At 40.8% G+C, this 24,921-nt stretch overlaps 1 protein-coding gene across 2 annotated transcripts in view; it reads left to right on the top strand.

Moving 5' to 3' along the window:
* The window catches only part of ARHGAP18 (Rho GTPase activating protein 18), an 82,451-nt gene that overhangs the window by 24,294 nt on the left and 33,236 nt on the right, over positions 1–24,921 (top strand). For both annotated transcript variants that reach the window (XM_070733492.1, XM_070733490.1), the window contains exons 2-6: positions 4,142–4,341; positions 8,009–8,244; positions 12,260–12,332; positions 21,836–21,993; positions 24,643–24,808. In XM_070733492.1, coding sequence (XP_070589593.1) covers positions 4,142–4,341; positions 8,009–8,244; positions 12,260–12,332; positions 21,836–21,993; positions 24,643–24,808 — 833 coding nt within the window. The remainder of the gene's footprint in view (positions 1–4,141; positions 4,342–8,008; positions 8,245–12,259; positions 12,333–21,835; positions 21,994–24,642; positions 24,809–24,921) is intronic.

Genomic DNA, 24,921 nt, shown 5'->3' with positions numbered 1-24,921 from the left:
AGCTGCAACGGGGAAGCAAGCTCTGAGGAGGGAAGCGGATGAGTGAGTGAGAGAGCGGAGAAGAGAAGTGGGCGAGCAAGCGAGCTGAGTAGGGAAGCGGGTGAGTGACCGAGAGAGCCAAGGAAGAAAGCGGGCAAAGGTCTTAGCTAGCCTTTTAGCCTGTCTCCCAAGTTTGAGTGCTGGTAATTTTCCAGGTGCCATGTGGTAGAGGGCTAATGATAGAGGGCTATCATGTCCTAAAGGTGAAGATCTTAATCCCATCACCCTGGAGCTCAAGGGGGGGCAGGGAGCTGCAAGAAGCTGCTTTGTATTTAAAATATGTTTTTCCTTTCCACATTCAGGGAAACATATTCTTCCTTTTCAATATTTCCTAGGATATTTAATTTTTCTAGGACAGGGGTAGGTGCTAACTTTCTTCAATGGTAACAAAATAAATAAATTACCGGTATGCATGTGTGTCTGTTTGTTGATGTTAAGTTAACAGTTTTTTGTTTTTAAATTATGTGTGCGGAAGTGCCAAATTTTAACACAGTTGACTTAGAATCTTACTTTCTTAAGCCAGTTTAATGGGAGATACAGTAAACAAATTTAAGCATGCCACAGCTTTGGACACAAAGATAAATAGATTCACCTCAGGGCATTGAACTTGTATTCTTTAATTTAGCTCAAATTGTCTTGGGAGAGTTTATTCATGTTTGAAGTACATCTACATAAACTCAAAGGGCATGATTTTGGGGGGAAACTACTGTGGGAAAATATGCTGCTTCTTCATGAAACACAGTGGAACTCTGGAATGTTGATGATTAATGCTCTAAGAAACATTTTTGTTAGATTTGGAAAATGTTGCTGGTATTCACATAACATTGACACATTTTTTAAAAGTAAACAGCAATCTTAATTTGTTACTTGTATATCTTTTCCATTGTTGCCTTCTGGAATGTTTTTCATGACTGATAACCCTACTAAGATGTGGCTTTATTACTGAGATTTGAGACTCTTGTCTGTAGTGGAGCCTGTTCAATACAGTGAACCCTCGAGTTTCGCGTCCTCAAGGATCGCGAAAGGGCTATTTCGCGAGTTTTCAACCCGGAAGTAAACTCCACCATCTACGCATGCGTGCCCTTCCACGCATGCGTAGATGGTGGAGTTTCCCCGCCGGGCAGAGGCTTCCCTGGGTCTTCCCCCTCTTGCCCCCGTAAGACCCCAGCGGCGGCGCGAGCAACGGCGTGGGCGGGCGGGCGGCACGCGCGGGGACACCCCAGCTCGGCTCCCCAGCTGGGAAGCGGCCCCAGCAACAGCGTGGGCGGGCGGGCGGTGCCCGCGCGCTTGGGGACATCGCAGCTCGCTCCCCAGCTGGGGAGCCGAGCTAGGGAGTCCGGACCGCGCGCGCGTTGCTGGGGAAAGCGCGCGCGCTTGGGGAATCCCTAGCTCGGCTCCCCAGCTGGGGAGCGGAGCTAGGGATTCCCCAAGCGCGCGCGCTTTCCCCAGCAACGCGCGCGCGGTCCGGACTCCCTAGCTCGGCTCCCCAGCTGGGGAGCGAGCTGCGATGTCCCCAAGCGCGCGGGCACCGCCCGCCCGCCCACGCTGTTGCTGGGGCCGCTTCCCAGCTGGGGAGCCGAGCTAGGGAGTCCGGACCGCGCGCGCGTTGCTGGGGAAAGCGCGCGCGCTTGGGGAATCCCTAGCTCCGCTCCCCAGCTGGGGAGCCGAGCTAGGGATTCCCCAAGCGCGCGCGCTTTCCCCAGCAACGCTGCGCGCGGTCCGGACTCCCTAGCTCGGCTCCCCAGCTGGGGAGCGAGCTGCGATGTCCCCAAGCGCGCGGGCACCGCCCGCCCGCCCACGCTGTTGCTGGGGCCGCTTCCCAGCTGGGGAGCCGAGCTAGGGAGTCCGGACCGCGCGCGCGTTGCTGGGGAAAGCACGCGCGCTTGGGGAATCCCTAGCTCGGCTCCCCAGCTGGGGAGCGGAGCTAGGGATTCCCCAAGCGCGCGCGCTTTCCCCAGCAACGCGCGCGCGGTCCGGACTCCCTAGCTCGGCTCCCCAGCTGGGGAGCGGAGCTAGGGATTCCCCAAGCGCGCGCGCTTTCCCCAGCAACGCGCGGGCGGTCGGGACTCCCTAGCTCGGCTCCCCAGCTGGGAAGCGGCCCCAGCAACAGCGTGAGCAATGGGGTGGGCGGGCGCGAGCAACGGGGTGGGCGGGCGAAGGGCGGGCGGCAGTGGAAGCAAAAACACCATCTGCGCAAGCGCAGATGGTGTTTTTACTTCCGCACCGCTACTTCGCTAAAAATCGATCATCGCGTGGGGTCCTGGAACGGAACCCTCGCGATGATCGAGGGTTCACTGTATATTGAATGTTGTGAAATCTTTCTGTAACACAGATGTTGATTATTTAATGGTTTTAATATTTTTTTCATATTTTATATGCTTTTATGTGTTTTAGATTGCATTTGGTGTATTATTTTTATTGTGTTTTAAGTGCTGTAAGTTTCATGCTTGAGATTGGCAGTTTCACATTGAAGATGTACATACATACATACATACATACATACATACATACATACATACATACATACATACTATTACCAACTGTCTCCAATTCAAGTACTAAGCAGCCACCAGACTTGAAATCTTGGGCTTAGAAATCTTGGGCTTAGAAATCTTGGATTTAGACAACTTTGCCACCAGACTTGAAATCTTGGACTTAGATAACTTCAAACTACGTCACCTCCTAACCAGTCTAAATGTAGTTCATAAAACCATTTGCACAATGTCCTACCTGTCAATGATTACTTCAACTTCAACCACAACAATACACAAGCACAGAATAGATACAAACTTAGTGTAAACATTGCAAACTGCGGAAAATACGACTTCCGCAACAGAGTGGTCAATGCCTGGAGTTCACTACCTGACTCCATGGTTTCTTCCCCAAACCCCAAAAACTTTAACCTTAGATTGTCAAAACCTCACCCCATTCCTAAGAGACCTATAAGAGGCATGCATAAGTGCACCATCGTGCCTACCATCCCTGTCCTCATTTATGTGCCCTTTGCTTATGTTTATGTGTACAGTGATCCCCCGGGTATTGCAATCCCGATCATTGCGAAACGGCTATATGGCGATTTTTCAACCCGGAAGTCAAAACACCATCTGCGCATGCGTGCCCTTTTTTTCTATGGCCACGCATGCGTAGATGGCGCCGGGCAGATCAGCTGCTGGGCGGCTTCCCTGGGTCTTCCCCCTCTTGCTGGCGGGAGGGCGAGCGGCAGGCATCAGCGAGGAGTTTCCCCACCACCCACGCAAACTCCTCGCTGCTGCCGCGCCCGCCGCTTGTCTTGTCCACCGCCTGCCTGCCCGCACGCCCGCCCTTCGACCGCCCACGCCGTTCGCTCGCGCCGCTTCCCAGCTGAGTCCTGAAGCGAATTGGCTTCAGGACTCAGCTGGGAAGCGGCGCGAGTGAACAGCGCGAGCGAACGGCTTGTCCGCCGCCTGCCTGTCCGCGCGCCGCGCGCCCGCCCTTCGCCCGCCCACGCCGTTCGCTCGCTCCGCTTCCCAGCTGAGTCCTGAAGCGAATTGGCTTCAGGACTCAGCTGGGAAGCGGCGCGAGCAAGCGGCGTGGGCGGGCGAAGGGCGGGCGAGCGGCAGCGAGGAGTTTGCCTGGGCGGTGGGGAAACCCCAGCGCCGCTTCCCAGCTGAGTCCCCTTCCCAGGAACCCCAATCTTCGGCTCCTCGCTAGCGCTGCGGAAGTAAAAACACCATCTGCGCATGCGCAGATGGTGTTTTTACTTCCGTAGCGCTACTTCGCGAAAACCCGATCATTGCTAGGGGTCCTGGAACGGAACCCTCGCAATGATCGGAGGATCACTGTATACCTATATCTGCTATCTTTTAAATGTTTGACAAGCAAGCAAGCAAATAAATAAATAAATAAATAACTATGGTACTCCTTTGAGCTTGTATAAAGTAGGCTGATGGTGCCCTGTCTTGAGGCTGAAAAAATGCTTAATGGCTCTCAGGAGACAACTCTCCCCTCTATGGTTTGGCACGAACCCATGGAATCATCAGGATTGGGTTTCTTGTAGACTTTGATGTCATTCTGGGCTTGTCCCACAGGCTTAAATATTTATTTTGGTTTGTTTGTTTTCTAGCCGTAGATCTGGCCAATACACAATGAATCATGATAACTCTAAGAAGCCTTCAGGGAAGCTCCCTTGTGAGCATTCGGGATCTCAAGATTCACTTGATGAATTATCCCTGGATGACTACTGGAAGGAACTTGAAAATATCCAGGAAACAGGAAGTGGTAATCATGAAGAACGTGCCCTCGCTGTGGTGAAAGAACCTGATGGTAATCACATTTAAAATCTATGAAACTATTCTGTAGGTTTTGAAGGTTTGGTTTTGCGCTGTTTGGTTTCTGCTTCTAGTCTAGGCTTGTGTAGTACAGATTTATGATTGGAAGATGTTTCTAAATCTGTCACCCAGTAATGGTTCATTGGTAATAATGTGAAAAACATGGATGTGTTACTTATAGATTACTAAGGACTGTAGGGAAAGATACTTCCTTTAAAAACATAATTTATATGTGGAATTTATGGCAACAACATATGCAGAGAAATTTAAAGAAAGAGTACAAATAATTATTAATTATGACACTGAAAACCAGAACAGACATTGAAGTGGGTTTTAATTCTGGGCATTTGGTTGACCACTTCTAGAAGTAAGATGCTGCAAATCATAAAGTTTTAATTATATGTCGTTCCATGTGTTGATGGAATTTTGTGATGTTTGCTAGCTATGTAATCATCTCCAGTCAGAATGTGCACTTTCACCATATAAAAAGTAATAGGACTGTAGAAGATAATGGAATAAAATGCAAGTCATCTGTGCATATGGGTTATAAGGCCTATATCAAACCAGTATCCTCTTTACTTTTGACAACTAGCTCCTCATTAAATATATTATTTTTCTCTCATTGTAGCGTCTGGTGAGGATAGTATTGTAGCAATTTGAAATATGCTTTGGAACCAGCCACAACTAATGATTGGATGTGGTGCTCAATATTACCACAATATAGACTTTGTTGTGAGTAGCCATTGATGATCAAATGTTGATCAGTTTTAAAACTGTTCCTTTAAAAAAGCCACCAAACCCAAAATATCAACAGTGTCCTAGAAATTCAGGAATATTTTTTACCATATTTTAAAAAATCAGTACTATAAAAAGTCTACATGCCTGATTTTTTCGTTTATGAAATTGGAATTAGTTGAATCCTTAACTGCCTGGAATGTAGTATAAAAGATTTTACCTTTCCATTGGCTGGTTCACAGTAATGTGATATAGATAATACTGCTGGCTTTGCTTCCAGATAATATGTGCAACATTTATTGCCCATTGGTTTATAGTTCAGAAGTAAAAAGGAATTTCAGCCATTATTGATACTGGATTAGGGCCAAACCATAGCTGAAGTAGCAGGAAGTTGTTGTTCCATTTTTATATATAGAACGATTGTCTTATAAAGCCAGAACCTGCACTACAACATCCACTTATCATGCGTGAGAAATTTTGCTTTTAGAAATGATCTAGTATTTATTTTTCAAGTATTTCTAGTGTCTAAAAAAATTCTCACTTTTAGATAACATCACTTAAAACTTAATAATGACATATACCTATATGTTAAATGTACAATGATTCAGTGTTGATTTAGTGCTAAAAAAAGAAAGGAACCAATGATATATAATTATATGCCAGATAATACATTTAGCATTGTGATTTCAGTGCAGATCATATACCGGTAACTCAGAATCATGTCAGCCAGTCAGGTATTTTATTATTAGGAGTACAGTTTTTAATTCTTAGGCTTTTTCAAATTGCCAAAAGATATAAAAACTGTAACCTTGCAATAAAATATTGTACAAATACTAAATTTTTAAATTTGGAAAGATGGGGATTGCTAAAAGAGGAATAGTAGCAAAATATTTTATGGCAAAGCGAACAAAATAAAAGCAAAAACCTCATTACAAATACTTATTATTTATTACTCTGTTAAAAAAATACATCTAAATAAAATAAATATTTTATTGGAATTTTTTCTCAATAAAATATTAATTGTGTTATTTCTGCTATGGAGGTCTAGCCAAACATGATTTAAAAATAACAAAAAACTTTTATTGAATGATATCTGACACACTTGACACTCTTTATCAAAACAAAATTCTGTTTTAAATTGGGAGATGGAGAATAGTTTAAACTTGAGTTAAAATATTTTTTTTTAAAAAATGGACCATTTAATTTTTTTTATTTTATCTATAAGGAAAGCTGATATGAATAAATTTGTGAAGGTAGCTGAAACACTATTGCGTAATCCTACAGTAGTCCCGTAGATCAGTGGTCCCCAACGTTTTTTCCACCAGGGACCAGTTTCAGCAAGACAATTTTTCTATGGCCCAGTGGGGGCGGAAAGGGGCGTGGTTGGGGGTGGGATTAAGCATGGGGGTGCTGGTCCTCCCCGCCCCTCTTTCCCGCCATCGTCCTGTGGCCGGCAGAACCTGCCTCCCAAGCCCTCTTGCCCAGCGGGAGCTAAGCGCTGGAGAGAGGGGGTCAGGCTGGCCCTCCTGCCTCCCCCCAGCCAAAAACGCAAAAGCGCCCCGCGGCAGAAGCCAAAAGAGGCTTGAGCCTCTCGGTCCTTCCCGCCCCTCTGTCCCATCCATCGTCCTGTGGCCGGCAGAACCTGCCTCCCGAGGCCTCTTGCCCGGCAGGAGGCGAAGCGCTGGAGGGAGGGGGTGGCGGCATGAGGGCCCCCCAGGCCGGCTGTCACCTTTTAAAACAGCCGTGCGGCTTCCCAGCAGTCGGCGAAAGCCATTTTTTTGCGGGGGTTTTTTTGGTTGCACGGATTAATTGACTTTACATTGTTTCCTATGGGAAACAATGTTTCGTCTTACGAACCTTTCGTCTTACGAACCTCCTCCTTGCACCAATTAAGTTCGTATCATGAGGTATTACTGTACTTAGAAATCACTAAGGAGCAAGGAGAGTATCAACAGAGACAATTGAATGTTGCAATGTTGCAGTGCAATAACCCATTTGCAGTAACAGCACTCATTAGCTTGATAACCTGTGATTAAATTGAGTTAACAAAGAGTTCCCAAAACCAAGTTGCTTAGAAAAGGTAAAAAGTACAAATGATATATTCTGATGCAACACATATTTTTTGAAGAAAAGCCATGCAATTTACAAGGAATCAGCAGAAAAGAGAAGTGATGGTTTTGGTACAGATATAGTAATTTCACTATGTATATATACCTTGTTTTTTCTCATGGAATTCAGTGGCCATATTCATATGTAATAGCAAAATATGTCTTGCTACATTTAATGTTCCAGATTTGCAAGCGATTATTTCCTCTCAAAGTATTTTAAAGGTTTCGGAGAAAACCAGTATTCTATATCCAGATGTACTAACAAATGTAAAACTGTGCAAAGCAGTAACATCTAAAGCAGTGACCCCACAATTATGAAATAAGCAGGGGAAAACAAAGCATGCAAATAACCTTGAGATTCAGGACTCATCAAATAACTTCCATCTATTCTTGCCGTGATTATTGTGGGGAAGAGAAAAGATTTGTGGGACAGCAATGATGAATAACACAAAACAGAAAACAAATGTCTTGATATTTCAGTGATTCTTTTTAGAGCTTCATTGCAATCTAGAAATACTTTTTTTTAAAAAAGAACCTTTCCCCTATAAGTCAGTAATTTTCATCTAAGTTTTGTGCAGAAGTAATGAAACATACTGTAGTTCAGGTTAGGTCAAGTGTTTTAGCTTCAACACAGAATTTCTAAATTCATGTTTGAATTGAATCACCAATTGTGGCCTCTTTTTCTTTTTTTTAACTATTTGAAAAAGTTTCTACTGTACCATAGAGACTGTTTCCATTTTTATGTTTAAAAAATATGGGGTTGAATGTAATACAAACTGCATCCGTACATCTATCTCCTTTTTCCCTTTATTTGAGTAGAGGGCGAATTGGAAGAAGAGTGGTTAAAAGAAGTAGGTTTGTCCACCCTCTTCGGTGAAGCTGCTGGAGATTCCCATGAAAGCATGGTGGTTTTAGCTACCCTGACAAGAACTCAGGCCATAGCAGTGCAGAAGCGAGTCGATACCGTTACCCAGACAATGAGGAAGAAAAACAAACAGTACCATGTTCCTGATGTGAGAGAGATCTTCAAGCAACAAAATGAATCGATCGGAAAAGTAAGTTCCTGGTTTGAGGCTTTGGTTTGGCATTTCTGAAAACTTTTAAAAACAGTTTAGGATAAATGGGAAGTGAAATGCACTTTTTTTTCCATTTTAGCAAAACCCACAGTAGAGGACATTTCAGAAGAGCTGGAGACAAAGTCCTGATTTGCTAAGATTTTTATTTTAAAAGTGTAGATTTCCCATGTAAAGGACCACACATACTTTTTGAAAGTTTACCTTCCCCCCACCCCTTTTGTGAGGATTCTATACTTTGAAGTGAAATTAAGCAACTTGTCAAGGGAGCATATTTTAATGGGGGTTGGAAGACCTGAGATTTATTGTGGTCCGTCTGTCTTTCCTTTAAACATGAATGAGAAAGGATGCAACTTTTGTTTATGAGTAGGCAGTTGCATTGAAATCAATTTGCATGACTCCTGCAAATTGATTTTTCTGAATTCAGAATTCCCTAGCAGTTATAAAATTGAGAAATGTGAATTAATTACTCATATCACTATTCTACAAATAGAGAGAAAAAAATTCTGTATAGAATGTTTAGAATGAAAGAAGGTATACATTGTAGAGGAATACTTCCCTGCTTGGCAATTTCATTCAATTAATTCACATTTAGGAGAGATCAATACATTCAATAGTTTTATTGAATTGTATGCAGCTATGATATTCTGTTAATTATTGAGAGCAGTGTGATCTAATGATTGCGTTGTTGGACTATGACCAAAAAGATCTATTGTGCATTCAATTCTACTCTTAGCCTTATGTCTAGAGGAAAGGTAACATATAAATGTAATACTTAAATAACAAATATTGAAGAATGGCTGATAAAATATAAGGCTACAGAGGCATATCTATAAAAACATTAGAAGTTTACTTCACTGAAATGGAGACATTATTTTTCTAATGCCCCATGAAACCTGATTACATCTCTATTACATATGAATATACAGTAGATGCTTGAGATTTCAGTGTTTTAAATAAAAATATGAAAAAAAAACATTTATTTCTAGTAGGAACAAAAAATAGGAAGTGGGTAGATAATCTTAAAATGCGATTCCTAAAACTTGCAGACTGTTATGCAGCACATTCTCTATGTTTTAAGACATATAAAGATCATATACAGCAGTGTTTCTCAAATAGTGGGGCGTGGGCCCCGGGGGGGGCATGTGACCCCGGGGAACATGCTTTTTTGCCACCGGGTGTAGGGTTTTTTTGCACCGAACAATAACACACAACACAGAGTAGGAGATATAAAGTGCATATAATAAACCTTAAGAGACACTATGGAAAAATATTTAACAGGGATGAAAAAAAAGGAGAAAGAGACGGAGATAATGAGACAAATGTAAGTCTCCCAAAAGCTAAGATGAGGAAATATGACGAAGCGTATGTAGCGCTTGGCTTCACTGTGACTACAGTGGGAGATGAGGAAAGACCAGTATATTTACTGTGTCTAAAAATGTTGGCCGCAGACAGCATGAAGCCAAATAAATAAAGGTGTCACTTAAACACATTACACCCCAATCACGCTGCTAAACCGCTTGAGTTTTTTCAGCGAATAGCGAAAAATGTGCTGAATATTGCAAACAACCATCCTGGCGGAGAGTGGGGGGAGGGCGAGAAATGTTTACTTCTTCTTAGGGGGAGGGCATAATAGAAAATAATTGAGAAACACTGATATACAGTAATGCAGCAAGTATTGGGCATTTAAATGGCCTTTTTTCTTCTGTGCTATTCCTATAGCTCCTTCCAGTCAGAGTTTATGGTTGGTTCGCGATACTGATTCAGCCCATTTCACTACAGTCTATTCCATCAATTTAGTTTTCCTTCTTGAAAATAGAGAAGCCAGGAGGAGAACAACAAATTAGTTTCTGCATGTATTACCTGTAACTATTTGTATACTGATTTAGTGAAACAATGAAAGAGTCTAATAAATTGTATTTTCATTCTTTGATATCATCAACAAGGCTACTTTTTATAACTCCATGCTTATGTTTTTATATGTAAATAGAAAAATAGTTTTGGTGTTTTTTTTCTTTTTAATCCAATAATTTAATTTAATTAATTTACTTTAATTTAATTTATTAGATTTGTATGCCGCCCCTCTCCGGAGACTCGGAGCGGCTCACAACAATAACAACAATGTAAACAAATCTAATACATTTAAAAAACATCTAAAAACCCATTATTAAAACCATACAACGCATACAATAAGAAAGAAGACAACAAATTGTATTATTGTGAAAATATTGCACCTAGTTAAGAGATAGATTTTTCTCTGGAGCAACAAGATCTTTTATGTAAGACAAGATTAGTAATGATAAACTGTGAAGGAATTTTGATATCCTATTGGAAATCCAATATAGATAAAATCTGGATAAAAATATGTCTCACCATTGTACTAAGCAGTTTTAACTCACATGGATTCTTTATTTTAACAAAGAGGGCAATATTTTATTAACACTCTCTCCTGTTTAAAATCTGTCAGCAGGGAAGAATTGAAAATATATTGAAAATAAAAATAATCCCACTGTTCCACTGTTAACATTCATATCTACAGTGCATTTGGTATTACATGGTGTAGTGCGTGAAAGTACAATGTAAAATAAAATCCTAAAGAAAAAGCTAAGCTCTCTTCTAATTTTCCACTTTACAATGAGTGTTCTGTAATGTGAATCATAATATCAGGAAAAAGAAACAGTCTAGAACAGGGGTGTCAAACTCATCTGACCTACGGGGATGCCCTGGAAACAGTGAAAGACTGGCGAGGGGAAGGCCGCGGGCATTTTCGCCTGATGGCAGGAGGCCATCACAGTTGAAAACTCAGCTCGGGAACCCATTTTCACTGGCAGAGTGCTCGGCCCACTATAGGCGCCCCCAGCACAAGTGACGTTGAACTGGCCACGCCCAACCTGCCCACCTCACAGCCCCTGGGGGTCAAACACAATCCTGACGTGGCCCTCAGTGGCCCTCACCCCTGGTCTAGAAAATAAGTGAATAGGCAGAGCATATAAAAATAACATTTTACTTCTAAGCCACCCAGAGTTGACATTCTGATAGCAAATAAATAAATCTCTCCAACGATTTGCTATTAACAGGAGGCTTTCAAGAAACAACTCACCTAAATTGGCCACCTACCAGCATTCTTTGGATTCATTGAATGCACACAACTTTGGAGGGTGGGGGGTGGTATGGATCTCCGGTGCGAGTTGGTTCCAAAGGGCCAGAGCTGCCACAGAGGCAGCTCTTCCCCTAGGCCTCGCCAGACAACATTGCTTGGCCGACGGGACCTGCAGAAGGCCGACCCTGTGGGACCTGACTGGTCGCTGGGATACACGAGGCAGAAAGCAGTCCCGTAGGTAATACATTTGATTTGGTTTACTATGATTCAGAAGGATGGTTTGATCCATAGATCTGAGAGATTGTAGAATTAATTTTTAATTCTACATTTGGTCAAATATTGAGAGCGTTATACATTGGTATGAAAAAGCTCATTAGCTGTGTTGTATCAATTACCCCATGTATTGCAATATCTACATCTGATTTCTTTCAGATTAAAAATGCTGTGCTTTAATGGTTAGATGGCCTAGGCATCTATCTAAATATAAATCTTTTTAACATTCATATTCTAATTTTTAATTTATGTGAAATGTTAATATACACTGTACAGCAAGGGTAGGCAAACTTTGCTCTTCTGTGACTTGTGGACTTCAACTCCCAGAATTCCTGAGCCAATCATGCTAGCTCAGGAATTCTGGGAGTTGAAGTCCACAAGTCATAAAAGAGCTAAGTTTGCTTACCCCTGCTGTACAGTATATCCATATGATAAATAAATAAATAAATAAATAAATAAATAAATACATCTTAGTTAGTTTATCTTAGAAGTTGTTTTTTGTTCTCAAATAGCAAGTAATTTATACTAATTAATGTTATTTATTAAGGCAGATAGCTGAAGATTGATATTTAGTTTTCAATCCTCTGTATCTAATTATTAGTTTACTTATTTCATGTATTGTAGGGGTCCAACATTGATCATCAGCCTGTAAGAGGAGATGAGAAAAAAGAAAGTTCAACAGAAGATCCCAAAGAAGGTAAATTTTTGTGTAAAATAAAATCTAGATCTACTAACAGCTGGTGAACCACATGTCTAGTTCTCTTAAGAAATCCTGTACTATATATTCTCTAATATATTCTTTTTTAATCCTGTTTATATTGCATAATAAGGCAATGATATTGTTGGTAAAATAACATACCATGGTTTTTAGAAGTCCATTGCCTAAAAAGAAGCTCTGGGTTACCTGATCACATTAGGTCAAAATCAAATAGTATTGCAATATTTATTTATTTTTATTTATTAGATTTGTATGCCGGCCTTATTTATTTATTTATTTATTTATTTATTCATTCATTCATTCATTCATTATTTTTATTTATTATTTATTTATTCATTATTTATTTATTTATTTATTTATTTATTTATTTATTTATTTATTTATTTATTTATTTATTTATTTATTTATTTATTCGATTTCTAGGCCACCCTTCTCCTGAGACTCAGGGCAGTTCACAGCATAAATTACGTATTTAACACAGAAATCAGAATTAATCTAAAACAATCATACAATATGACTTAGTGGATTCTTGGGCACAGTCATAGATTAAAGATTTTACAGATATGTTAAAAATTCATAATCATATGACGAGGGTCAGAGATTATGAAGTTCTATATGAAAGAGCCAGGTCATCTCCCCTTGTTCTACTCACAGTTGTAGTGCTTTCAAGATATGACTTGGCAATCTTGTTGTGTGTGTTTTGAAGCAGAGATTAAGCAACATTTGCTTCATATGTTCAGTGAAACTCAGAATTAGGGCATTAAAGTAGATTAAGGAACCATAAGAAGAAGTGCAACTAAGACAGAGATGGATATACCATAATCCATAATTGCCAACTTGTACTTGGGGGAAGAAAAGCAACGAAAGAAAATAGTAATGTGTCTGAAATAATTATAAGAAATCGTATTAATTTGTGAACAGGCATAGTGACAAGAACCATGGAGTCTTATATGTAAATAATCAATCATTGTAATACCTAACAGACATACTGCAAAATTCCAAGTTCAATACTAAACAGGGTGTACTCCTAAAAAAATTAGTAAAATCTTTCTCCCCTCCCTTAAGCCATCAGGCAGCCGTTTGCTGGTAAGAACTGTTTCTAGGATGGGAAGGTTGCCAAACTGATGGGTCAGCATAAGGCTGAGAGGGAAAGATTGAAAAAACACCGGTCTTCTGCCAATTAAACAGACTGTGGAATCTTAGCTTGGAAAATGACCAAGCATTTATTTAAGAATTTTGTAACATCTGGTTCTTTTTTTCCCAATGCCTCTTTATGACTGCTGTAGAAATAGGAAGTTGTAAAAAACTATTTTCGTGTGCTCCACGCTATGCAGCCCTGCATGCAAATGGCCATTTAATATGGCATTTGGCAACTTTGCTGCCTAATGGAGCACTGCTTCCAAGTTGGGACAGTATGAAAATCTGTTCCGTCTGCTGGTTTATCCAGGCTTATCTTGGAACAAACTCTGGTCTACATTAAGTATTCTTCAATTATTAGTTCTACTTTTCACAAAGCATTTCATAGGCATGGTGTTTAATGGGATTGGAATTGAGGTTGTCTCATATATGAAGTTATATTAATTTTAATTTTACCCTACCAAATAGATTATACCATCTATCAAAATCTAATATATTATTCCAGCATAATATACATATTAACTTGGACAAATTTTGAAATATCTAGTAATAGAATAAAATAGTAATAACAAAATCAGTTGAAACCACAAATCCCATCTGTGAATACCATTCTAATGAGATATGTGACCCTAATGAAGGTAAATTAGATTTAGCTCTAAACATTTATGGGGATACTTGTCAAGGTTATGATATTGGACATCAAACCATGCAAACCCCGCTTTTCTGTCCCTGTAGTTTGCAAATTCACCTTATATGATCTTATGGGGAATGTAACAGTAGCATAAAATAAGGCGAGCTTGTATATGCTTTGGATGTAGGTAGGTAAGAGAAAATATAAACTATTATTTTTCCCTTTCATCTGTAACCCCCTGTATTAGATCCACTGCAGTTTTTTCTTCGGAAGTTTGCACGTTTCTTAGAAAGTCACCTTCAGTTGTGTGCTATTTTCAGAACTATTGCCCACAGAAAACAGAGTTTTTTTTAAAAAAAGAAATCCTCAATATATAAATGTAGCTCTTTGTATCTTTCACTTCTTAACTCCATTAATCTGAAACTTGTTATAACTCAACTCTCCAAATTGTGCATTTCATCCAAATACCTTAAAAAAAAATGTTTCCAAACCCAAACTTTAAAGGCAGTTGGAACAAAACCAGTATATCTGTAGGCCAACAGATAGCAGTCTACATCCCTTCATTGGTTTAAAGAATGTCAAACAAAATAAAAGTTGTAGCTGCTGATTTCTAGTGATAATCAATAGGAATTGTGGAGATTTGGGCTCTGCACTAAATCAGTAGTTTTAACAATTTAACAATCTACAGGTAATCCTCAATTTACAATCGTTAGTTTAGAGACAAAAGTTACAACAGGACTGAAAAAGTGACTGGTGGCTGGTCTTCAAATTTATAGCAACTGCAACATCCTAGTGGTCATGGGATCAAAATTCAAGTGCTTCGCAACCAGCATGTATTCACAACACTTGCTGTGTCTCAAAATCATGTGATTGCCATTTGCAAGTTTCCAAAGTCAAAGAGAGAAGCCAGATTTGCTACTGACTGCATGATTCATTTAACAATAGCAGCGACTCACTTAATAGAACCATGGCAATAAAGATAACATTGGACACTACTCATGTGTGGGGCCGGGGTGGTGCAGCAGGTAGAGTGCTGTACTGCAGGCCACTGAAGCTGACTTGTAGATCTGAAGGTCAGCGGTTCAAATCTCATCACCGGCTCAAGGTTGACTCAGCCTTCCATCCTTCCGAGGTGGGTAAAATGAGGACCCGGATTGTGGGGGCAATAGGCTGGCTCTGTTAAAAAAGTGCTATTGCTAACATGTTGTAAGCCACCCTGAGTCTAAGGAGAAGGGCGGCATAAAAAATTGAATGAATGAATGAATGAATAAATAAATAAATAAATGTAACAACTGCTTTGCTTAGCAATGGAAATTCTGGTTCCAATTGTGGTTGTAAGTCAAGGGCTGCCTATATTTTGAACTGCTGAATTTCATCCAGATCAGGGGTCTCCAACCTTGGCAACTTTAAGATATGTGGACTTCAACTCCCAAAATCCCTCAGCCAGTTTTGCCTGTATTTTGAACTGCTGAGAATTCAATTTCAGGGAATTGAAGTCCACAAGCAGAGCTGGCTGAGGAATTCTGGGAATTGAAGTCAACAAGTCTTAAAGTTGCCAAGGTTGGATTCCCCTGATCCAGATGACATGATTAGGGTATACCTTGTGTGTCAGAAATAAGTTTATTTCTGGAGGCAATATTACAATGCAAGTAAATGATTTGTAACCATGGGAATGGCTAATGTAAGCCATAATCAATATGTTATCATGAGTTTGCTAATTGTGCTGCAACCTGATTGGCTGTAACCTCTATATAAGGAGTAACACCCTTGCATGAGTGTGATTTGTTATAGAGTGGTTTGTAGTGAGTTGGTGGTTTAGTGCTTAGTGGTTTGTGGGCGGTTGCAGTGGTGTAATAGTAGTGTATGATAGTATTGTGATAGTCTTCGGAGAGGAGGCGGCATACAAATCTAATAAATTGAATTGAATTGAAATTGATAGTTTATTTAGAGAAGCATTTTGCTAAGAAGAAAAAGTAAAATATATTTTTACAAGAAAGCCTGCTGCATTGTTTTTCATTCACAACATCAATTAGGTATAGTGGTGAACTGTGGCTAGCTGGTGGGGTTACCTTTCGTGTGCACAAAACTTTCCCCCAACATTGGGGGGGGGGGGGGGAAACCGGGCTTGAGTTTTGGTTCTTCTCTTCTTATAGGCCATTATGCATTAGGAGTGAGGGTTGTTTTAAAGGGACAGCTGTTCTTGACAATCACTCCCAGGTTCATAATAAACAATTGAACATATTACTGAAATACCAATTATTTATTTATTTGATTTTTATGCCGCCCTTCTCCTTAGACTCAGGGCGGCTTACAACATGTTAGCAATAGCACTTTTTTAACAGAGCTAGGCTATTGCCCCAACAATCCGGGTCCTCATTTTACCCACCTCGGAAGGATGGAAGGCTGAGTCAACCTTGAGCCGGTGATGAGATTTGAACCGCTGACCTTCAGATCTACAAGTCAGCTTTAGTGGCCTGCAGTACAGCACTCTACCTGCTGCGCCACCCCGGCTCAATTGATGAAGTGTGTCATTGTTTTGCTTGTTAAATATGATACTATCTTTGTTAGGCTATGGAGGACATGGTGGTGTTAAACATCAGTGATTTATACTCCATTTTTCTATGTTGGAAAATATTCAAGATGTCTAACATCAGAACAATATACTTTATATTTAAAAAATTTAAGGCTCCTGGTGACTTTTTCGAATGGCATGGAAAGGGACTATGTGATCACAGAGTAGACAAGCTAAGGTGTCAAATGGTAATTCTACAACCCCATGTGGCCTGACAGGAAGGACTGGAACCACAGTTAAACCAATGCCTCCTAGATTCAGTTCTGCTTAGAGGGTCCAGAAAAATGCACCAAAAAAAGTTACAGAAGAATCATTCCCATTTCTCCAGTTCTGTTTTGAGTGTAGGACATCACCCCAGGTAAGGCATATTCAGCACTACATTTTGGCGAAAGCCCAGCTGAAATGCGTCCAGATAATTAGTATCATTCAAGGACATTTGGAGCTGCAAGATCAAACCACCTGAATCATGTTTTCCAGAGGCTTTAATTGTACTGTTCTCCCAAGTGAAGACTGGAGCCCAGAAGGCTGATGCAATCTTGTGCAGGCAGCCTCTGCTGAGAGTGCACACTCAAAGCTTGTTCATGCATGAAAGCTTGTTTTCCACAGGTAGCAAGCAGATAAGCAGGCAGCCAGTCAGTCAAGGACATCTTCTCTTTGTCTTACCATTCTAACTAGGTTACCCAGATAGAAAACTGGGTGTTCGTACACAGTTTAAAAGAGAAAGAATAGTATTGTTTGTTTGTTTGTTTATTTGTTTGAATTGGGGGAAAAAAGGTATTGGCAAACACCCACCTACCCTAATGTTCTCTAAAATATGTCTGTCCTTTGATAGTGAATTAGTTCTCTGGGGAAGAAATTTACTGAAAACAATCTCAGTGACTGGATGGTATATCTCGGATATAAGTTTTCCTTAAAAACTTTTTGTATATTTTATTTTATTTATTTCATTTCATTTATTTCATTTTATTTTATTTTATTATTAGATTTGTATGCCGCCCCTCTCCGTAGACTCGGGGCGGCTAACAACAATAATAAAAACAGCATATAGCAAATCTAATATTTAAATTACTAAAAACCGTTATTAAAAACCAAACATACACACAAACATACCATGCATAAATTGTATAGGCCTAGGGGGAAGGTATATCTCAATTCCCCCATGCCTGACGACAGAGGTGGGTTTTAAGGAGCTTACGAAAGGCGAGGAGGGTGGGGGCAATTCTGATCTCTGGGGGGAGTTGGTTCCAGAGGGCCGGGGCCGCCACAGAAAAGGCTCTTCCCCTGGGCCCCGCCAAACGACATTGTTTAGTTGATGGGACCCGGAGAAGGCCCACTCTGTGGGACCTAACTGGTCACTGGGATTCGTGCGGCAGAAGGCGGTCCTGGAGATATTCTATAAATGCCATGAAGGGCTTTATAGGTCTTAACCAACACTTTGAATTGTGACCGGAAACTGATCGGCAACCAATGCAGACTGCGGAGTGTTGGTGTAACATGGGCATATTTAGGGAAGCCCATGATTGCTCTCGCAGCTGCATTCTGCACGATCTGAAGTTTCCGAACAATTTTATGCTTAATTTGTATATGTGGCTCATTCAAGCAGAATTGTGTGAATATTTAATTTAATTTATTGTATTTCTATGCTGCCCGACTCCCAAAGGATTCTGGGCAGCTTACAACAGGATATAGAAAATACATTTAAAAACATTATAAAAGATTAAAAACCAGTTTAAAAAATCACATACATATCATTCAGGCTGGACCTCACAAATTGCAAGATCAATTTGAGATCAGAGAGATTTAGGAGGAAAACCACCGCAGCATGATGCCTCCCAACCCCAGCTTCCTTAGTCACCGCAGAAGGATACCATGGTCAAAGATATTGAAAGCCACTTAGAGGTCAAGTAGTCCCAAGATAGAGGAATAACCCCTATCTCTGGCTCACTAGAGATTACCCATCAACATGACCAAAGCAGTTTCCATGCTATAGCCAGGTTTGAAGCCACATTAACAAGGGTCCACATAATCTGTTTCATCCAATGACTGTAGGAGTTGAAGTGCCACCACTTTCTCTACAACCTTTCCCACAAAGGGATGGTTGGGGACTGGATGAAAGTTTTTTAATTCTGCTGGATCCAGAGAAGACTTCTTGAGGAGGAGTCTCACTACTGCCTCCTTTCATGGTTGCAAGAAGGAACCCTTCACTCAAAGATGCGTTAACTAAAGCCTGAAGCCAGCCTTGTGTTATTTCCCTGCTGGCTGAAACCAGCCAGGAGGGGCACAGGTCCAACAAACAAGTGGAGGAACTCGTTGCTCCCACAGCCTTGTGTACTTCCTCAGGAGTCACAGGCTTAAATTCATCTCATATAATAGGTCTAAGACCTGCCCCTGTCATCTCGGTCGGAATTGCCCAATCAGAGTCCTGGTCCATCCAAATCTGAGCCACTTTATCCAATAAAAACTGTGCAAACTCCTCAGCTCTATCCTGCAGGGGCTTCTCGTTCCACTGCATTAAGGAGGGAATGAGTCATCCTAAATAGGACAGCTGGGCATGAATCAGCAGATGCACTAAGTGCTGAAAAATATGAACATTATGCCGCCCGTATCGCCACTAAGAAAGTCCTAATAAAGGCTCTTAAAAGTGTTTGGTCAGACTCAGAGTTACTGGTCTTTCAGCGTTGCTCTAGACGTCTCTTCTGGTGCTTCATCTCCTGGAGTTTCTCGGTAAACCAGGGAGCTTTCTTGGATCCATTGCCGTGGAGAAGTCGCAAAAGCGCGATCTGATCCAGTGCCCCCGATGCCACTCTATTCCAGGCTGCCATCAGGCACTCAGCTGGATTATGGACTAGAGAGTCCGGTATCACTCCAAGCTCCTTCTGGAAGCCTTCAGGATCCATTAGGCATCTGAGGTGGAACCACTTAATTGGCTCCGCCTCCCTGTGATGGGGGGGGTAGTGTCCTAAAGTGTAACCGCAAGAAATGATCTGACCATGACAAGGGGAAAGAATCTATACCCCTTAATTCCAGATAATCTCTCCATTGCCCCAAGAGGAATACTAGGTCAAGTGTGTGTGCCCCACCCCCATTAGTCGGACCCTGAACTACTTGGATCAGGTCCATGGTTGTCATGGAAGCCATGAACTCCTAAGTCGCATCTGAGGGATCGCCAAATGACAGTAAATTGAAGTCCCCCAGCACCATAAGTCTGGGAAACTCCACCGCTAACCTGGCTACCGCCTCTAGCAGTGTAGGCAGGGCTGTTGTAATACAGTTGGGCAGCAGGTATGTTAACAACAGGCCCAGTTGAACCCCTGAGTCCAGCCTCAAGAGGAGAGAATCACATCCAACAATCTCTGGGGCAGGGATCCTTAGAGGGCGAAGACTTTCCCAGACAATGACTGTCACTCCATCACCCCTTCCTTGCAATCACGGCTGATGTAAAACCTGAAACCCATCCTGGCAGATCTCTGAGAGGGGAACATCCCCCCCCCCCCTTGGCCCAGTCAGGTCTCACTTATGCATTCCAGGTCAGCCTCCTCCTCCAGAATTAAGTCCTGAACGAGGGGGGCTTTGTTAACAACAGACCTGGCATTAAGCAACAGCAGCCAGAGGCCACGTCCCTGACATCCCAAGTCACCAGGTATACGAGAGGGGCCGGAACAAGTAATTGCTTTGAAACAGTGAGTCCTAGTTCCCCGAGAGCGGCCTACCGCTTTCTCACCATACCTACCTTTCCCAGTTATGACCGTAATACCCTCAAACACCCTAGATATCTCCCTCCCCCACATCTACGGCTCTCTTCCTTCCTGTCATGCCAGGCTCCCCACTCATACCAAAACGAGGTATCTGAGCCCCCATCTACTTTTGTTTACCCACTCAGCGGAGGGGACTCCATTTTTTGCCTCTGGCTCACTCATTCTCCCCGAGACTCAGTCACTCCCTATTCATCCCAACACCCTTTCCACACACACATCCACATGCCCCCGGCCAAGATAAAAGCAATCTATAAATTAAAACAAGATGTAAAACAGGATAATTAAAACAGGAGAGTAAAATTTGCATTATAACTGCAACCCTAGATGGCTTGAAAGGGTAGTCTAGAGCAGTGTTTCCCGACCTTGGCAACTTGAAGATATTTGGACTTCAACTCCCAGAATTCCCCAGCCAGCAAATGCTGGCTGGGGAATTCTGGGAGTTGAAGTCCAAATATCTTCAAGTTGCCAAGGTTGGGAAACACTGGTCTATAGGAAAGTGAATTATCATAAAGAAAACACCACCTTGAGTATGATTACTTGGATTTTCAAAAATATAAATATATGTATTTTGAAACGTACAAAAACTAACCAGAGCATAGGTGAATGACAGCACTTTCAATTTGATACACTTCTCTATTTAAAAATAAATAGTAAGTTAGAAAACTGCAGTGAAAGATCAAGTGCAGGTTACAACTTACATTGCTAGTTTTTCATAGAATGGAGCAACCTGAAATTGAGTTCATTTGAGGGCTAAGAAAAAGCCAGGCATTATGATGGATAGCCTCTAAATCAAAAATGAAATATAGGGAATTATGATATATGATAGTCCTGTGTAAACCTGTAACAGTTTGGCTCATTATTATTTGGTTGACTGACAATTAAATCCAGAGCATCTTTTTGTTTAACTGAAAGGAGTCTGAAAACCTAAAAAAAAAATGGTAGAGAGCAGGGAAGTTTGCGGAGAGGGGCGGCATATAAATCCAATAAAATGAATGAAATGAAATGAATGAATGAAGCAAATTCTGATAATTTTCCTATTCTGTGCAATTTCCAATGTTGCTTGCTTATTTGAATCTTCTCCTTTCATGAGATGGAATTTTCTATAATGTAAACAGTCATTTAATATCACTCCATTTAATCCATTATTTAATTAGCTAAACAATACATTTCCTACCTCCATTGGATTAATATTGGTAAATCCATTATCTTCATGTCTATCCTGTTCTTTTGTCTCTCCTCCCTTCCCCCTCCCCTCTCCTTTTTCTTCCCTTCCTTCTCCCTTCCCTCCCCTCTCTCCTATCCTCTCCCTTTTTCTTCTCTCCCTTCTCTCTCTCCCTCCTCTCTCCTCCTCTCCCCTCACCTCTCCTCGCCTTTCCTCCACATTTAGCATACGATGAACATCTCGATAATCGTCCAAGAGAAGATTTGCAACCAGCTGAAACAGATATTAATTTGGAAATATCGTTTTCTGAACAAGCTGTTAATCTCAAAAACAACTCTATAAGTGACATGGTAAAAGACAAAGACGATGACACTCTGCTTCCTGTAAGTGTTTATATGTGTATAGGTGTGCATTTAATTTAATGTCCTTCATTTTGTAATTTTTCACCCATTTTTGTCTATCCCCCCCCCCCCAATAATACATTGGACAAATTGGATTTAAACGAGGTGAAATGCTGTACTTTTTCTGTAGCCCAGCGGCCCCCACCAGGAACCGTTTCTGTGGAGAAAGGTTTTTGTGCAGACCGGAGGAGGTGGGGTTTTGCACGCTGCCTGCATTCCATGAATGGGGCATCACATTATTATTATTATTATTATTATTATTATTATTATTATTATTATTATTATTATTATTATTTAGATTTGTATGCCGCCCCTCTCCATAGACTCGGGGCGTCTCACAACAGTGATTAAAAAACAATACATGGTAACAAATCTAATATTTAAAATCTAAAAATAACAATTTTACATTAAAAAGTCTAAAAAACCCCAATATATAAAAACATACACTTGCTTGCATGGCCCTGTTTTTGGCATGTTGTGACCCAGTGCCAGTCCATAGACCAGAAGTTGAGGACCACTGCTGTAGCCCATTCATACATTATTCATGGGATGAGGCATTTTGTGAATAAATTAACATTGGCTCCACCCATTATTTATTAATACAAATTTTTGAATGAGGGAAGACAATGTGAACAAGATTCATGGGATTATATCTGGGATTTTTTTGCTTACATCTGGGCACTATTGGTAAAAATGTAGCTTGAACTATATACCATCTGTAATAGGTCCCACGGTTAACTTATTTGGTAAGAGACAAAAAGCCATATACAACGAAGTGGGGTGGTAAAACATTATAGCACAAGAGGTACTACTCGTATTGCTGGTAGTGGGCCATTAATTGAAAACCAATTGTCATGCTAAATAATGTCTAGCTTGTTTTCCTAACGAAGTCATTTAGGTAGATATGATAGAGCTACATTCTTCATTATTGTCACCGGTAATGTGAACTTAAGGAACAGTTTCAGAATCATAAGTAATAATAATAATACTGTTTATTTATAATGCCCTTTTACCAAAGGGCATAAAAACAAGCCATATACAGTTTATTAGACATACAATAATACTTAATAGGTTAATAAATATCCCCTCCCTCCCTCATATCCCACAATTTCCCACATCCCGCAATGTACAATTGCTACAAGTGTTGTTTAAGATCAGCCCTCTTCCCTTAACCTTTTAAACAAATGGTTCCAGTTTCCTCTTTTAACCAAAGTTATCAGGCCCAGATATTTTTGAATGCATAAGTTAACAATGAATTAAAGATTGATATTTTAATAAATGCAGAAAAGTGAAAACTTGGGAAGGAATATATACAAACAAACTAAAGGAAATTTAGATTTATATTCAAGAGGTAGCAATTTTTTATCACCAGACAATAGTAGGGACAATTACCGTATTTTTCAGAGTATAAGACGCACCCTCCCCCTAAACGAGGGTGGAAATGTTGGTGAGTCTTATACACCAATTACAGCCATACACCAATTAAAGCACTGCACCATGCGAAAACAGGGTTACCAGAGGGTATGTGAGGTCTGCAGAGTGCTCCTGGGGACTGTGGGCGGGCAAAACCACCCCAGTTTTTTCAAAAAACAGCCCATTTTTCAGAAAAAGGGTTTGTGCAGAGGATGTGAGAGGTCTTCAGAGTGCTCCTGGGGACTGGGGGATGCCAAAATTATTATTATTTTATTTATCTCTTTGAAATCTTGGTGTGTCTTATAGTCCAAAAAATATGGTATGTCCCATGAGGTCATAGTCGAATCTTAGTGACCACATAGATATTGCCTATTCTCCATAAAGAATAGGCAATGATAAAGGTAAAAATGCACTGAAAAGAAATAAATTATAGCTGATGCTTGCATTTCTGTTCTTCCTGCCAGCTGTATCCTACTGATTTTAATTTTCCCAGGGCTTTTGGACAGAGAAGGCTTGAGTCCAGGACCAGACAGGAAATCTGTTCCCACTATACTGTCCTTTCTACTTACAGTACATGTATCTAACTCAGAGTGGGAGGTGGGGGGATACGTGCTTCTTGCTTCCTCAGCCTGCCTTTGAGGAGGACAGTGGTTTTAGGATTATAATATATTTAGGGCTGCTAAACAACCTGTAGGATGCTAAATTAAGCACAATCTGCCTAAAGGTTGTTAGTTAACTTTAATTGTTCCACCCTGCATAATTAATTCCAATTAGTAAATTATATAAATAGTCAGAATAAAGGGAAGGGAAGTTTCTAGTCAGAAATGTATGAAATACATGCTCTACAATAACAAAACAAGTATTCTTCCTCAAAACTTGTAGCTCTCTTCAAGACAGTGTTTTTTAAAGTAGGATTCCAATGTTTTCCTTTTTCTGACCATGGTACATTCCCATAGCAGTTCTGAAGGGCTCCACTTTGCACCAAGATTGTATTTTCATTTAAAGAAACACAAGAATAACTTCGGTTCAGATTGCCTAACTTCAAAGAGGCTGCCACCTGTTCAAGACAGTGCATCAAAAGAATAAATACTTTTGCCTTAAAGCCACGCTTGTTGCACTTCCAGAAATATAGATTTACTTCTAGTATTTCTTGTTTTTTTTAAAAAATGAAATTGTTAACCAAGGTTTTACACAATTGCATTACATACATTTAAACAGAACTTCAGACTTCCGAAGGACAAAACTGGTACAACAAAAATTGGAGATCTTGCACCTCAGGATATGAAGAAAATCCATGCTTTGGCCCTGATTGAACTGTCTGCTCTTTTTGACATACTTGGAATTGAACTGAAGCCACAGAAGGCAGCAAAAATTAAAGTGAAAGGTGAGTTGGTTGAATTTTGTCTTTTGGTTGGGTTTTTTTTTTTTTTTTGCAAACTGCATGTTCGGATCCATATCTGGGTATTTTAATTTGTAAACATTGTCAATGGAGGGGAA

Source organism: Erythrolamprus reginae, chromosome 1 (genome assembly GCF_031021105.1).
Source record: "Erythrolamprus reginae isolate rEryReg1 chromosome 1, rEryReg1.hap1, whole genome shotgun sequence".
NCBI classification, from domain to species: Eukaryota; Metazoa; Chordata; class Lepidosauria; order Squamata; family Dipsadidae; genus Erythrolamprus; species Erythrolamprus reginae.
The sequence above is the reverse complement of the archived record's forward strand: the minus strand, read 5'-3'. Positions and strand labels throughout refer to the sequence as shown.